The following is a 17107-nucleotide window of genomic DNA, read 5'->3' on the forward strand; positions in this document are numbered from 1 at the left end:
CCATGAATAAAGGCGTGCCTGGCTAGGTGCTGGGTTTGAGCACAGTTTAAAAAAAAAATCAATGCCCGGGCTTTTGATCAAGGAAATAGGGTACCCACTATCCTCGTATCAGCTAGTGTCAGTGCTGAACTTCATTTCGTACCTCTGTTACTAGGCACACACAGGCTGCTCTGTCCGGTACAGGTGTGTGGTTTTTAATGGAAATGTATTGCGATGGGACGGGACATTCTGTCCGATGTGAATGAAAATCCGTTATGCAAAATCCGGTATATATGGTGTTTATTACATGGACATGTATACAAAAACATTAGGACTTTTGTTTTTGTCTGGTAGGTGCAGTTATCCAGTTTATTTGATGATGATTTAGGTGAGTGTTGCTGTATATGAGACTGATTTTATGTGCTCGTATGTGTATATAGGATTTTTATTTTATTTTGTGTGAATTCATGTTGAATGGTTTACTGTGAAGGGCACCTGCATTCTCACTGTATCTTTAGTATAATGACAATGTATAATGAATGGCATCTTATCTTATTTGGACATGGCTATGAAAAAAAGCATTGAATGAGAAAAGCAACTGCATTGATTTTGAAACTGAGACATCTGTCAGAGAGGCAGAGAAGAGAAATATGTTTTGAAGTCTATGACCCTGAAGTGGCAACACAGTGATACAAAATAAAAAGGTTATACACTGTGGCCACATTTTACTACAATAACGTCCCTTCAGTCTCTCCATTGTTATTACTTGGGTCACCAAAGCAGATCTGAATTTTGTAATTTTGTGTGTGAATTTTGTAATGTTGCCTCGATGCATCACCACAATGGAGTTGAAATGAAACAATCAAGATGTGATTGCAGGTTTGACTTTAAGGGCCCTGTCACACTTAGCACAGATGAAGCCAAATCAGGCCAAATCAGAAATAAAGGCAACTGTTAAAGTGCAGTCAGGATGGACAGACATTTGGACAGCTGTGTACGAATGCCGTACGACCAGTTAGAATGTGGGCGGATCCCGCCTCGACTGATTCATGCACATACCGTGTGTATGCTTACGAAGTGTTCAAATATAGTTTGACTGCTATTAAAATGCAGTAAAAATATGAAGAATGCACTTTGAATGCCATGCATGTGCGCTCTGATTGCCACCAAAAGTCTGAATCTCTGGAAGGCAAACATGGGGAGACCAGTGCTGTCGATCAAGACCTGCCGCATCACTCTACTGGACCCCGGATGTCATCCAATGTATGGACTGTAATCATGTAATTAAGGCCCCCCTGATGTCCCCATCACTGTGGTGCATGAGAGATCAGTTTATCACAGTCATCAGATCACCTCTGTGCACAGCCGTCATCACCAATGCACGCACCTGTTATAACAAGCAGTCTGATGTGGCCTGATATATAACATGTTGATTCCCCACATATGTCCAATCACTGTTGTCCAACAGTCCATCATTGGGAACACTGAGGGAATTTCCACATTCTATTCACATGGATAACAGCAGGATCATAAGAGTTGAACACTTTGTGTGAAAACGTGTCATTTGTCTTCAGCTGTAGGTGGCCAGTTCAGTGAGATACCAACTATCACTAGCTCACGTGTTTGGTCGCTAAGGACCAAACCCTTAACTCTTATATCCCGTCACACTAGAGACCAGATGTGCCCGAATCCCCTCCCACTGTGGCCTTGTGAGCTGGAACTGAGGATTGTGTGTCATTAAATGAAAGCATGTTATCATATTTCCTTTAATCACGTGCTCCTCACAACAAGCACATCAGCAAACTCCCACCGCATGTCCTCAGACAGAGAGCGAGAGAGAGCGTGCATGTCTTAAAGATAGGTTAAAATCACTGTCTGCTCTTGTAGACTTGTGCTCCCCAATCAAAAAAAAAAAAAAAAGACATTAAATGTGTAAGTCCAAAAAGCTCAAACAGAAGTCCTGGTATCCTGCAACTGACAGCAGGTCAGCCACTTCCAGTAGTGGCTGTTAGAGGATGACATTTTTCGGGAATTCCCGTGGGTCACGTGATTTCTGCGGGATTCCCGCGGGATGGGAGTCAAAATTTTATCAATCCCGTGATTGGGATGGGACGGGAATAAAAATGAAAGGGAGCGGGCAGGAGCGGGAAATCCAAAAATAGATGATGATTTTCGTCTATTTAATGCCGTGTTCACACCTGGCGTGATCAGACGCTACAAATTTGCGGGGGTCGCGTGGCGACGGACACGCCTCCTTCGCCCGGTGTGTCGCTCTGCTTTTGCTGCGAAAATTTGCCCCGGTGTGTCATCAAATAAGAGGAGCTTCCATTCCGCTCGCTGGCTCCAGTCAGTCAAGTTAACATGACGGACCTTGATCACACGGAGCGAGTTGTTGTGAAAAGCTCCCAATACAGAGAGTATCATTATTTGCTGCAGGAGCTGAGTCTGGATGACGGCTGCTTTCAGTGGTCCTTCTGCCTCTGCAGGACCCAACTTGAGGACTAACTGTCCCGTTCATGCGCGCACATGTAAACAATTAAAAAAAAAGAAAAAACTCCGCTGCTTGCTGCAACTTGCTCTTCCACCAAAAAACTCTGTCATAATTGTGTTTAGAAACCAGTCACCATTTGTTTTATTATACGTGTGTAGTTAATAAGTAAAATAATCTCCACGAATGATTCACTTGTGCGCGCACATAACATAAAAAGAAAAAGAAACTCTGCTCCCGCTGCTGTGGTGCTGCTGCTTGCTCCAAAAACTCTGTCATAATTGTGAAATAAAGGACAAAAGAGACATAAGTCCTGCTCACAGGCTGCTACCAGAGACAGGACATGTTCACATCTTCAGTCAAACTCCAGACATCTCCACGTCACTACATATTCAGTCCCCGATTGATCATCACGGCGCGTAGACATACGGAAGTGGGATGGGAGTGGGACTGATTTTGAGTGGGAGCGGGATGGGATTGGGAGTCATCTTTACAGGAGTGGGACGGGATGGGATTTATTTTTTTACTCCAGTCCAGGATTGGGACAGGATGGGATTTTTTTTTCTGGGAGTGGGATGGGACGGGAGTGAAAATCCACTCCCGTGTCATGCTCTAGTGGCTGTTCCTCTCCGATCATCTCTGCTATTATGGTGGGCTCCCCCACACCTAGTGCTGCAACTGACAGCAGGTCAGCCACTTCCAGAAGTAGCTGTTCCTCTCCAGTCATCTCTGCTATTATGGCATGCTCCCCCACACTTAGTGCTGCAACTGACAGCAGGTCAGCCACCTCCAGTATTGGCTGGTCCTCTCTGACCATCTCTGCTATTATGGCATGCTCCCCCACACCTAGTGCATGTGGCCCAGCCCCCCTCCCACAGTTTTCTAATGAATCTCTCATGTTGGGAGTCACAGAAAGTACATGCAGAGGATTGCAGGACAGCAGTGATTGGCTCTAGCAGTAGTAGTAGTCTTGTTGCCTCAGCAACTTTGAAAAATTGAAAATCCAGGCGCGATGTTGGCAATGTCCTGCAAGTGAAGATTGCCACCCAGCGAACGCTGCATGGAATAAAGTGATTTACCTTGTAATTGCCATTCGCAGGCTGCTGCAGCCCGTGAAGTAGGACTTTAATTCAGATGGTGAAACAAATATACCAGATTAATCATTTTGGAATTACACTCACTCGATACCTATTTGTTCCAATTAAGGGGCACAGCAGGACTGGAACCTATCCCAGCAGCCATTGGGTCAGAAGCGGTGTACACCCTGGACAAGCTGTCAGTCGATCACAGGGCATCCCTTAAGTAATTGTACAAGCTAAGTACAAGTATTGTTGTTAATACAAATCATCACTTTTACAGCCAGTCTTGGAAATGTTAATTTTTCCATCACACGATTTGACTAAAGAAAACTGGCTGCAAAAGTGATTATTTGTATGAAAAATAACCCTCATATATATTTTGGTGAATACTTATGGGGTCAGTGATGTTATGTGTCGACGCGGGTTGAGGAGCGGACCTGCGTCAGACAGGACCCAGCGCTAAAAATAACCAGAAAGCGGTTCCAAACAGAAACTATTTATTATTCACCTGTGCTTAAAAGTGTAAAAACATAAAAACAACGTCCCTCTGGTGGAGTGATTCGTGGCTCGCTTTCCAGCGCCCGCAAGGATTAAAGCCGGCGCTCCTGGACTTCCTACCACCGCCAAACACCCCCCAGGTGGACACGACAAACTGATTCTCTGTGAAGCAAAGAGAAGGTGAGGTAAGTCAACAGATACAACTATATCTTCCAATAAACACACACTATCAGCAACACACTCAGGTCAGTGTCCTTTTTTTACTTTATGCAAATGAGCAGCTTCTCACAACAAGTGGAGGATCACTTATCCTTCACGCCACAGCAGTGAGAAGCAAACTGCACAATTCTCTTCACAATTCCAGTATACTGTGTAACAAAACACCAAGTTACTATCAACAATTACTTAAACACTTAATTACCTTTAGTGTGTGCTGACAGCATGTGTCCTCACCCCTCCCTGCTTCACGGGCTCGATGTGTCAAAACCCAGGCGCGGTCCTCAGCGTCTCACAAACGAACGTCACAAGGTCGAGTTCCCGGCAGTTCTGCTCAAATCACACATGACTTAAATGCAGAATGCCATCCAATTATCTGCTTCAGCTGCAAGTCATCCAGGTTGCACGTGAGCACCAATCACAGGTGCTTTCCATGATGTTGATGAGGGTGAAGACTCTTCAGCCAGCACCTTCTTCACAGACAAATCAGCCCTCATGCCACCTGGAGAGCAAAGAAAAGAAAAGAACACCAAAACATCCAGCCACGCCCCCCCAACACACAACAGTACCCCCCCATCAACGAGAAGCCTCCCGGCGACCGAACAGACCAGGCCCGAGAACAGCACCTCCCTCCGGGGTCCACGTCAGGAAGCAGACGGCAAGACAGGCACCGCAGCTGGAAGGCCGGCTGGAATCAACAAAAGCCCCAAAACATTCCCCAGAACAAGTCCACTCACACAAAAAAAACACAACACCCACCCAAAACCTCCCCAGGGGACCGTCCCATCAAACCCCGGGAGGAAAAGAAAAACTCCCAAACGCAAAAACCCAACACAGTCCCACAAACACAGTACAAACATAAATGCATAAAAGAAAAATAACAAACAACCCCCCCAGAATGACCTGCAGAGCCCAACCCCCCTCAGAAGGCCTTCATTGCCAGTTCCAGGAGGAACAGCCAAAACCGTAATCCCACAAAGGTCCCCAGGTATACATGGAGTAAAACGGTGCCCCCCAAGGGACCGTATCATCAACCCCAGGAGGTACCCTCCCCACAACCCCGGAACCCCAGATCCGGTCACACTTGGCCGGTCAGTCCCAAGCCAATTCCCCCCCAGAGGACCGTCCCATCAACCCTGGAGGTGGAACCCGGAAGGAAACAAAATAAAACCAAAAACCAACCCCCGGAGGACAACCAAAAACAACCCCGGGGGGATATAAAACGACCATAAACCCTGTTACCCTCCCCGGCACCCCGAAAGACCCCAGGTCCCTCCCAGAGCCCTTCGGCGGCTGTATTTTGGCGAACGGCTCAAAATATTAAGCCGGAGAAGGGAACAGGTAAAAACTAATCCAGCTCCAACCCCAAGGCGCAGCGGAGAACCGGAAATACGTCCGGTGCCCCAACTCGACCATACCCCAGCCACTCGGAAGGGGTGGAACTACCGAAATGGCAAACGGCAACAGATCGGCCCACCCCTCCGACTGAGGCATGTCTCCGCTGCACCACACCCCGGCAACACCCATGACAATCGGTACAAAGGCTCACCGAGGCTGGAGTGGAACCGGGCCCTAACCAAACTAAAAAGAATGCCTCTAACACCCCCCCCCTAGGTGCAGAGGTCTTCTGAGAATGCTCAGCGTGACCAACCTGCACCACCCCACAACCCACAAGACAAGCGGTCTAAGGGCAAGTGAGGTTGGGGTTAAGAGTGTAGAGAAATAAAAACAACAAAATAAAACGACCCAACAACCCAAACAGAAAATACCTAAAAACACATACAAAATTGACAAGTAAGTGAGCCCAGGCGGGCTTCTAACCGCCTATCACTCCACCAGATACGCCCCTACCTCCCCAAACAAGTATAACCCCTGATTAAAGAAAACAAAACATTTACTTGTGCTAGAATTTTTTTTTTTTTTTTTTTTTATGTGGGTTCTTTTGCCTGTCCCAGAACACTTGGAGTAACGTCACCGTTATTTCTCTTGACGCTTACGTGTCGGGGCAATACAGGAATCTCGACTCGTCCGAGCTGCATGGGCTCGTCAATAGGAGGAGCCGGAGGTCCCGTCGGAGGAGCCTCAGTGGGGCGAAGAAGAGGCGGCCCAGCTTTGTGTCGGGGAAAGCCCCGAGACAAAAAAACCCGCTCTGATGGGCGTCCTCTCTCGCGTCCACGCTCCTTCATCCGATCATCAAGACGAATCACCAACGATATTAGCTCATCTAAATCGTTTGGCTCATCACGGACCGCCAGCTCGTCTTTTAATGACTCATTTAACCCGTCTACAAACACGCCCCGTAATGCTGCGGCATTCCAACCTGATTGAGCAGAAAAAATCCGGAAGTCCACGGAATACTCCGCCGCACTCCGCCTCCCCTGCCTGAGATTCAGCAACCGTTGAGCAACGGTATTCGTTTTCACCGGATGGTCAAAAACCAGTCGGAACTCCCGGGAGAAATCCTTAAAGGACCCTAACAATGGCGAGTTGTTACTCCACAACGCTGTGACCCAAGCTAATGCGTCACCTCGGAGCAAATTTGTCACATACGAAACACGGCTTCCATCAGAAGAGAAGGAAGCCGGTTGCTGAGCAAAAACCAGAGAACATTGCATCAGAAACGAAGCACAAGCTTCGACGTCTCCCGCATAAGGCTCCGGATGACAAATGATCGGTTCAAACACCGAATCTCTGGGTGACGGGGTTATCTGCCCTGGTATCGATGATGCCGCAGCTGGCGCTGCAGGAAGCGGAACGGCTTGAGCTGCAAGCTCCGTAACACGGGCGTCTGTTTGTTTAATTTGATTTGCGAGATGCTGTAATTGCTCCCATATTTTCTCCAAGTGTTCTTGAATCTTTTCGGCAAAAGGAACCGCCTCTGCCGCTGGGTCCATTATGGAATGGCTGGGAACTACTGTTATGTGTCGACGCGGGTTGAGGAGCGGACCTGCGTCAGACAGGACCCAGCGCTAAAAATAACCAGAAAGCGGTTCCAAACAGAAACTATTTATTATTCACCTGTGCTTAAAAGTGTAAAAACATAAAAACAACGTCCCTCTGGTGGAGTGATTCGTGGCTCGCTCTCCAGCGCCCGCAAGGATTAAAGCCGGCGCTCCTGGACTTCCTACCACCGCCAAACACCCCCCAGGTGGACACGACAAACTGATTCTCTGTGAAGCAAAGAGAAGGTGAGGTAAGTCAACAGATACAACTATATCTTCCAATAAACACACGCTATCAGCAACACACTCAGGTCAGTGTCCTTTTTTTACTTTATGCAAATGAGCAGCTTCTCACAACAAGTGGAGGATCACTTATCCTTCACGCCACAGCAGTGAGAAGCAAACTGCACAATTCTCTTCACAATTCCAGTATACTGTGTAACAAAACACCAAGTTACTATCAACAATTACTTAAACACTTAATTACCTTTAGTGTGTGCTGACAGCATGTGTCCTCACCCCTCCCTGCTTCATGGGCTCGATGTGTCAAAACCCAGGCGCGGTCCTCAGCGTCTCACAAACGAACGTCACAAGGTCGAGTTCCCAGCAGTTCTGCTCAAATCACACATGACTTATATGCAGAACGCCATCCAATTATCTGCTTCAGCTGCAAGTCGTCCAGGTTGCACGTGAGCACCAATCACAGGTGCTTTCCATGATGTTGATGAGGGTGAAGACTCTTCAGCCAGCACCTTCTTCACAGACAAATCAGCCCTCATGCCACCTGGAGAGCAAAGAAAAGAAAAGAACACCAAAACATCCAGCCACGCCCCCCAACACACAACAAGTGATACCTCATATCCTCAAACACACATACACACACATCAGAATGCTGCCATGCAAGGTGCTCAGCTACACACAAAAAGGAACTTGGGGATTAAGGACGTTGCCCAAAGGTGGCACTACCGATGGGAATTTGAATAGAGAATCCTCTGGTCATAAGCACACCACTTTAACCCCTTCATCATCACTTCGCCATGGCTATAACTCCTAAATAATGTGATCCGTTAGTTCCAGCCCTTGAATTAAAGCTAAAGCTGACACTATCAGCACATCTTGATCATTTCATGTAAACTTCATTGTGATGACATCCAGATGCAAAATTACAGAAATAGCATCACTTTCCAATTAGTTGCAGAGCTGACTGTAAGCGTGTACAGAGAGAAGCAGCACAAATAACAGATCAGCCTTTGTCCCTGAAGCATGAAGTTCACTGCACCTGCTGCAGGCTCGTCCCTTGGCTAAACCAAAGCTTAATTAAAGAGTCTCTGTAACTATCACCAAGGACGAAAGCTTTATGCAGTGACGGCTGAAATTAATGACTTGGCATCATGTACTGCCAAGTTATTTAATTATTAATCACATACACACAAATTAATCAAAACATGGGGGTGAACTTTATCTCTTGCACAACCAGGATTTTGAGCACTCAAAGCAGTGAAACATGCCTTCAAGTATTTATTTTTTTTTCCCTCTGGGACATAACACACAACTACTGCTATTTTATGAACAAATATATCAGAATCAAACTTAAGGGCCCCTTCACACATAACACGATTGAAGCTGACTAGCGCACAAAGGAGGAATTGCATGCCATTCATGAAATATTGGAGCCACGTCATACACCTGTCAGCTGGACATGACCGTGCACGCAAGGTGTTACATGACAACACAGACATCAGACAGATGCAGGACAAACACATAATAATGCATACATAAAATTAAAATCACAGAACAAAGCAACTGAGAGTGAGCTTTTTTTGTTCTGTGAGCTGCTGAGGTCCGCTGTCAGAGGTGTGCGTGTCCCCTGCAATGTGCAAGTCATAACTGGGGAACACCTGTAGTGGCTTGTAGGATATGACCTCACATAACTGTACTGTGAAGCACGGACATCAGCATGCTGTCCTCACATGGAACTAAATTAAAACATATTGCTTCAGCTGACCGGCATGTCAGCGCACCACTACGCTGGTGAATAACATGGAAATCACCCCACGGGATGCCCCCTCAAGGCGCGTGTCACTGCAGGATTTCACCACATTGTAATAGTTAAAACATAGATCACATTTGCAGCGAATCACTGATGATGTGCTCACGACGCGAGAGCCCGGCTCTCCATGAGATGGGAGTCGACTCTTCATGAGACGATCGCATCAGGTAATTCATGTAAAACATAAAAGGGAGAACAGTAATCCAAGTCATTTCATTACTTCGTGGTGTACGTCTACGCGGAGGCTAACTCCGCTCTTTATAACAGGAATTAAGTATTATAAATTGGGGTGTTTTCTCTCCCACACTGCTTACTCCCCACTGTCCTGAAAGTGACTGCTTCCAAACTCCCCTAATCACCAGATTATTCTCACCTGGTGCAATCATCCAGCTGCCTTCAAGCTGGGCTTCAAGCTGGGAGACATGTCCTGAAGGACTCAGGCAGAAAGGGCGTGGCCTGCAGCTCAGTTCAACACATACTAGGGTAATTCAAATCTGGAAGCATGCGCTGGTGTTGTGTGTTGCCACGCCCGTAACACTGTGGAACAGCCTTGGGTCCTTGACAGCAACCACAAGGGCAGACAACTGGTCCATCCCCACCTCTCTTTAGTAGCCACCCATCTGCTACAGCCGGGCCAGTGGAGTATTTGTCTTTGAAACACATATGTGCTCAATTGTACATGGAGAAACCCGCCACATGGTGAAATTGTTGGAGTTGATGCTCCCTCCCAGTGCAAGTAACACTTCTCATCTCATCTAAGTGACCCTTTGTCATTCAAGCGGTAACAAAGGATCCTCGGATGCCACCTTGTACCGAAGACATCCAGTCATCATCTTAGTTAAAACACTTGGACCTAAACACTTGGACCTTCATTCTCCACCAAAGACATCAACATCACTAAACACCTCTGTGCAGCGACCTCATGATTCCATAAGTTCTTCCCAGGTGTCTCTTGATCTCAAAGCCTGAGGACCCAGTTGTACTCACTATACAGTAGGTACATTCATTCATCTATCCATCTTCTACCGCTTAGTCCAATTAAGGGTTGTGGGGGGCTGGAGCCTATCCCAGTCATAGAGTGCGAGGCGGGGTACACCCAAGACAGGATGCCAGTCCGTCACAGGGCCACAAACAGAAAAACAGACACACCCACACACACACCTACAATTTGAAGACTCCAATCCACCTAACCCGCATGTCTTTGGATATGGGAGGAAACCAGAGCACCCGGAGGAAACCCACGCACACACGGGGAGAACATGCAAACTCCACACAGAAAGGCCATGGGAATTGAACACACAACCTCCTCGCTATGACGCAACAGTGCTAACCACCAAGCCACATTAAAAAAATCTCCTTTAACAGTGGAATATCCGGATAAAATGCTGAAACTGACTTCTTCTGAAACTTCTCTGTTCTCTCGCGACGTCCTGGATCAATAGAGCCTGAAATGTGGAGGTTTTCAGCTTGAAACAGGCTGACAACGCTGCGCGACGTCTCGCGCCGTGGGAAGTCCTTAAAGCGACAGTATCACCTCAAAATCTCTCATCAGCCGTTAAAATTTTCACTGAAAACCATCTTAATTTTGTCGAACCGTGTCCACTTCGATGTGTCTCACAGGTTTAGAAAAAATTTGAATCAAACAAGCGCCAGTCTCTCAGCAACTTCTCAGACAAAGGAATTCCGACGAGGGGCTGGACGACTCCTCCCACAGGGAGTGCTCACAGGCGAATGACGTCACCGACAGGCGTGGAAAAACTCACGCATATGCGCACGAGGGTTCAAGCATGTCTGACGTAAAAACATATGAATGAAATCCATATAGTTTTTGAAAAAAATAAAAAGGGCCGTTACTTTATTGACAGACCTCGTACATATATATATATATATATATATATATATATATATACACATCATCAATTTACACAGTCCAAGAAGACATCAAAAATCTCTGATCCTATTACTTTACCAATACTGTATTTATCAAATAAATGATTACTCACTGATTTGGTGAAATAAGAAATGAATTGGTGATGAATCATTTGTCGCTCTTGTCTAATTGTAACCATGGTGCTTTCTCTGTTCTGTGCAGATCTGCCTCCTGTGATTCTGACACGGGAGGGTCAGGATTACTCTGCTGTCGAGGGGAAGGGGGTCATCATGCACTGCAAAGTCTTCAGCTCGCCTCCATCCACCATCAGTTGGTAAGCACATTGTGTCTTGTTCTCTCATCCGCCAGCAGAGGGCAGTATATCTCAGGTCAGTGTGTTTGTTCAAACAGTCCTCTTCAGCAGCTGTTTGCTCACTGAAAAAGCTGCAGTCTTCATTTCTACTTTGACCTGAGAAAAACAGGAGCTCTTTAATTAACTTTTTTCCTTATTGTTTTACAGGACGAAAGACGATTCTTCTGATTCTGTGGAGGGTCTGAGGTTCAATCTTCACAGTAATGGTTCCTTAGAGATCTACAGTGTTGAGAAAGACGACATGGGACAGTACACATGTTACGCTAAGAACATAGAAGGAGCGTCTGTTATCGATGCCATGCTCTTTGTGAAAGGTAAAAAAAACTTTGGTATGAAAGCATTGACAGAAGCTGACAGTTCCTGGAATGTTGCTGATATGGTTCTGTCCCTCTAAGATCCCACGAGAATAGCTGTGGCCCCGGAGGACCAACGTGTCTTAATTGGTACCACAGCTCAGCTCTCGTGCCTGGTCGAGTATGACAAGACCTTCAACAATGACTTTGAGCTCCTGTGGGAGAAAGATGACGAGGAGATCGCCCTCAACAGCACAGACAGTTCGAGGTATGATTCTGGGCTATTGACATGAGAAATCCCAACTGGGAAGTCTTTCTACATTTCATGGCTACATATCAGTATTGTTTGGCCATCGCTGTGTTCACAGATACTTTGTGGAGGATGGCACACTTCAGATCATCAACGTAAGCCACAGGGACCAGGGTGTGTACACATGTGTGGCAAGAAGTCCGATCGACCAGGACAGAGCCTCGGCACTGCTCATGGTGTTAGGTGAGCTCTTGTTTCCAAATACCAGAGTCCCAGTGCTGCATCTGTCAATCTATCAGTTTTTCTCAACTTCACAAACCTACTGAATTCTGCCTGATTGTACATTTGCCCATTCATAAGGAGAGTGAATTACCACAAATAACGCCCCAAAAATACCAACTAAGGCCATGTTCCCTGCTGACAGGAGGGGACTGCTAAAGGATTTCGTCCTCACCCAGAAAATCTCACAGCAGAAAAATGTTGCATTATTTTTCAACATAGTCTCCACATAGTTCTGCCATAGAACTTTGATATTCAGAGTGCAAACCCACTATCAGATAGACACAGAAGAAAGTCTGTAATTGTTAAGAGTGTAAAAAGTGCTGTTGAGGAACCCACTAAAGACAGCAAATACAACAATTGGCAAGTGCTGTTTATGCTGTTTCACCTGAAACAAGGTATATTAAGGTAGAAATAAGCAGTGGTGGGTGCAGTTCCGCTAACCACTAATTATCGAAGCTCACGTTTTCATTAGCAGATTAGCTTGCCGGATAACTTTGAAAACCATCAGCGGACCAATTAGCTTCTGATAAGTTTAGTTCCAATAACTTTTAGACCACTAACATATTTTTGCAGGCATAGTGAATAAAGCTTAACAGTTGAAAACATTTGTAAAGTCTGAAATCAAAGATTTTAGTGCCTGTTACATGTTTTGTAGCAGACAGACAGCCATGAATGGTAGAGCTCTATCCTCTGCAGGCAGATGAGAGCTGACTACCAGAGAGAAAGGAAGACTGAAGGAAGAAGAAAAAAACAAACAAAAAAATATTTCTCTTCACACCTTACAGACCTGCCGGTCATTTCACTGGAGTCTTGCACAGGCAGACAGTTTTAACTTATGGTTAGAATTTTAAACAAACTAATTGTAGACATGTTATTGAAATTAACATCACGTCTGTTGTTTTACAAAGTGAAAATATCAACTATGTGTTTTAGTTTTAAAGTAATACACTAATTTTGAAGGTTTTAGCGTTTAGAAACACATGCCGCATTGTATTATGGGTACATTATTTGCAGTAGATGGCAGTGTGAGCAGCCACACATTTGCTAAAAGTGATGAAGCACTTAACAAACAGAATTTTCAGTTTTCAAATTGCCTTTTTGCTTACAAATGAAAAAAAAATGGCATATTCACAAATACAGATTTATTTGTAAAACCCACCACACGTTTCAGTAACTCTGTGTGTTATACTAACCAGCCAACCACTGACGTCAGAAAACTAATGTACCCATAATTCAATGCGGCACGTGTGTCTAAATGCTAAAACCTCTAAAATTAGCGCATTACTTTAAAAGTAAAACATATAGCTGATATTTTCACTTTGTAAAACAACAGACGTGATGTTAGGTCCTGGTCCCACCAGGGAGAGGATTAATTGCGCATAAATTGAGTTCATTGTCGTCCACAACAAAATTGGCCAACAATGACCAATTCCCCAGTATGAATTACGATATCAATCAATCAATCAATCAATTTTTTTATATAGCGCCAAATCACAACAAACAGTTGCCCCAAGGCGCTTTATATTGTAAGGCAAGGCCATACAATAATTATGTAAAACCCCAACGGTCAAAACGACCCCCTGTGAGCAAGCACTTGGCTACAGTGGGAAGGAAAAACTCCCTTTTAACAGGAAGAAACCTCCAGCAGAACCAGGCTCAGGGAGGGGCAGTCTTCTGCTGGGACTGGTTGGGGCTGAGGGAGAGAACCAGGAAAAAGACATGCTGTGGAGGGGAGCAGAGATCGATCACTAATGATTAAATGCAGAGTGGTGCATACAGAGCAAAAAGAGAAAGAAACAGTGCATCATGGGAACCCCCCAGCAGTCTACGTCTATAGCAGCATAACTAAGGGATGGTTCAGGGTCACCTGATCCAGCCCTAACTATAAGCTTAGCAAAAAGGAAAGTTTTAAGCCTAATCTTAAAAGTAGAGAGGGTGTCTGTCTCCCTGATCTGAATTGGGAGCTGGTTCCACAGGAGAGGAGCCTGAAAGCTGAAGGCTCTGCCTCCCATTCTACTCTTACAAACCCTAGGAACTACAAGTAAGCCTGCAGTCTGAGAGCGAAGCGCTCTATTGGGGTGATATGGTACTACGAGGTCCCTAAGATAAGATGGGACCTGATTATTCAAAACCTTATAAGTAAGAAGAAGAATTTTAAATTCTATTCTAGAATTAACAGGAAGCCAATGAAGAGAGGCCAATATGGGTGAGATATGCTCTCTCCTTCTAGTCCCCGTCAGTACTCTAGCTGCAGCATTTTGAATTAACTGAAGGCTTTTTAGGGAACTTTTAGGACAACCTGATAATAATGAATTACAATAGTCCAGCCTAGAGGAAATAAATGCATGAATTAGTTTTTCAGCATCAATCTGAGACAAGACCTTTCTGATTTTAGAGATATTGCGTAAATGCAAAAAAGCAGTCCTACATATTTGTTTAATATGCGCTTTGAATGACATATCCTGATCAAAAATGACTCCAAGATTTCTCACAGTATTACTAGAGGTCAGGGTAATGCCATCCAGAGTAAGGATCTGGTTAGACACCATGTTTCTAAGATTTGTGGGGCCAAGTACAATAACTTCAGTTTTATCTGAGTTTAAAAGCAGGAAATTAGAGGTCATCCATGTCTTTATGTCTGTAAGACAATCCTGCAGTTTAGCTAATTGGTGTGTGTCCTCTGGCTTCATGGATAGATAAAGCTGGGTATCATCTGCGTAACAATGAAAATTTAAGCAATACCGTCTAATAATACTGCCTAAGGGAAGCATGTATAAAGTGAATAAAATTGGTCCTAGCACAGAACCTTGTGGAACTCCATAATTAACTTTAGTCTGTGAAGAAGATTCCCCATTTACATGAACAAATTGTAATCTATTAGACAAATATGATTCAAACCACCGCAGCGCAGTGCCTTTAATACCTATGGCATGCTCTAATCTCTGTAATAAAATTTTATGGTCAACAGTATCAAAAGCAGCACGAGGTCTAACAGAACAAGCACAGAGATGAGTCCACTGTCCGAGGCCATAAGAAGATCATTTGTAACCTTCACTAATGCTGTTTCTGTACTATGATGAATTCTAAAACCTGACTGAAACTCTTCAAATAGACCATTCCTCTGCAGATGATCAGTTAGCTGTTTTACAACTACCCTTTCAAGAATTTTTGAGAGAAAAGGAAGGTTGGAGATTGGCCTATAATTAGCTAAGATAGCTGGGTCAAGTGATGGCTTTTTAAGTATGGTTAATTACTGCCACCTTAAAAGCCTGTGGTACATAGCCAACTAACAAAGATAGATTGATCATATTTAAGATCGAAGCATTAAATAATGGTAGGGCTTCCTTGAGCAGCCTGGTAGGAATGGGGTCTAATAAACATGTTGATGGTTTGGAGGAAGTAACTAATGAAAATAACTCAGACAGAACAATCGGAGAGAAAGAGTCTAACCAAATACCGGCATCACTGAAAGCAGCCAAAGATAACGATACGTCTTTGGGATGGTTATGAGTAATTTTTTCTCTAATAGTTAAAATTTTGTTAGCAAAGAAAGTCATGAAGTCATTACTAGTTAAAGTTATATTAATATATATTAATAATGTATAGCGAATATATAAACAACAATCATGGATGTATAACGCATGTATTGAGGACACGGATTGGACGCATTGTGATTATCACAGAAGTATTACGGATGTATTTTAGAATGCATTGCGCACGTGTTGCAGAATCAGCAGTTGTATTGCACATTCACGGCATCTGCATTGCGGTCATAGAAGAAATGCACTCGGACCTTTCGGGATCACTATTCACACCGACACCACAGCGACAACATATCCACACGAACGAAGCGGGGGAGGAAGAGGCAGAAGACTGCTGATGCAGAAGAGAGGGCTCCATCTCCCACCCCACCTCCTCCAGCAACAGATGGGCCCAGTCTCCCACCCTGCCCCTTGATTGGTATGTTGTTGGATGGCAGCAACTATCGCAGTACGTCTTTGGGGATCCATAACTACATCTGTACGTCTCCACAGCGGGACTGGCAATGACTGGCAGGTATGTCGATTTCTGCCACATTTATATAGTACTTTGGGTTTACGTGACGTGTTTCTTATGCATTTGCAAATTGTCCACAAATCAGATGCAAAGCAAACGTAATACAAACACTTTATCTGTGGCCACTCTGTATGCATTCACTACACATTATTTTGGTTTGTGATGTGGACGTGATAGGCACGCTATATATCCGTTTTACACACTGTCCCAGTCCGCTGCCAACCCGCAATACCCTGTTGGATGCGGATATCAGTGGATAACAGCGGATAGATTATGTATTGATTATGTATTGAGTATGTAAGGCGGATTGTCATCTGCAACCAAAATTTTGTGCAGCTCAAAAATCCTGGCAACGGAAAAACGTGCCTCTGTGGATCATTGCAGACGTGTGCGGATGTCGGCCGACTCATACAAGCATGTTTCACGAATATTGTGGATGTTTGCGAATATACACCAATATTGTGCGCAGTTCATATGCAAATCTTCCTAAACGCCACTGGGACCGGGCCCTTAATTTCAGTAACTTGTCCGCAATTAGTTTGTTTAAAATTATAATCATAAGTCAAAACTGTCTGCCTGTGCAAGGCTCCAGTGAAATGATGTGCAGGTCTGTAGAGTGTGAAAAGAAATTATCGTTCCCCCCCCCGTTGAGAGAAGGTCGATCTGAGACTGTGCTGATCTTTGTTGTGTCAGTCACTGCCGTATACTGAAGTCAATACTGAAAGTTATTG

At 44.8% G+C, this 17107-nt stretch overlaps 1 protein-coding gene across 1 annotated transcript in view; it reads left to right on the plus strand.

Annotated features, from left to right (window-relative positions):
• chl1b (cell adhesion molecule L1-like b) overlaps nucleotides 1–17107 on the plus strand; it is a 303826-nt gene that overhangs the window by 125963 nt on the left and 160756 nt on the right. Inside the window, 4 exon segments of the mRNA XM_034167484.1 lie at nucleotides 11345–11456; nucleotides 11643–11809; nucleotides 11891–12056; nucleotides 12157–12281. Of these exon segments, the coding sequence (XP_034023375.1) occupies nucleotides 11345–11456; nucleotides 11643–11809; nucleotides 11891–12056; nucleotides 12157–12281 (570 nt within the window).

This window comes from Thalassophryne amazonica, chromosome 3 (assembly GCF_902500255.1).
Source record: "Thalassophryne amazonica chromosome 3, fThaAma1.1, whole genome shotgun sequence".
Taxonomy (NCBI): domain Eukaryota; kingdom Metazoa; phylum Chordata; class Actinopteri; order Batrachoidiformes; family Batrachoididae; genus Thalassophryne; species Thalassophryne amazonica.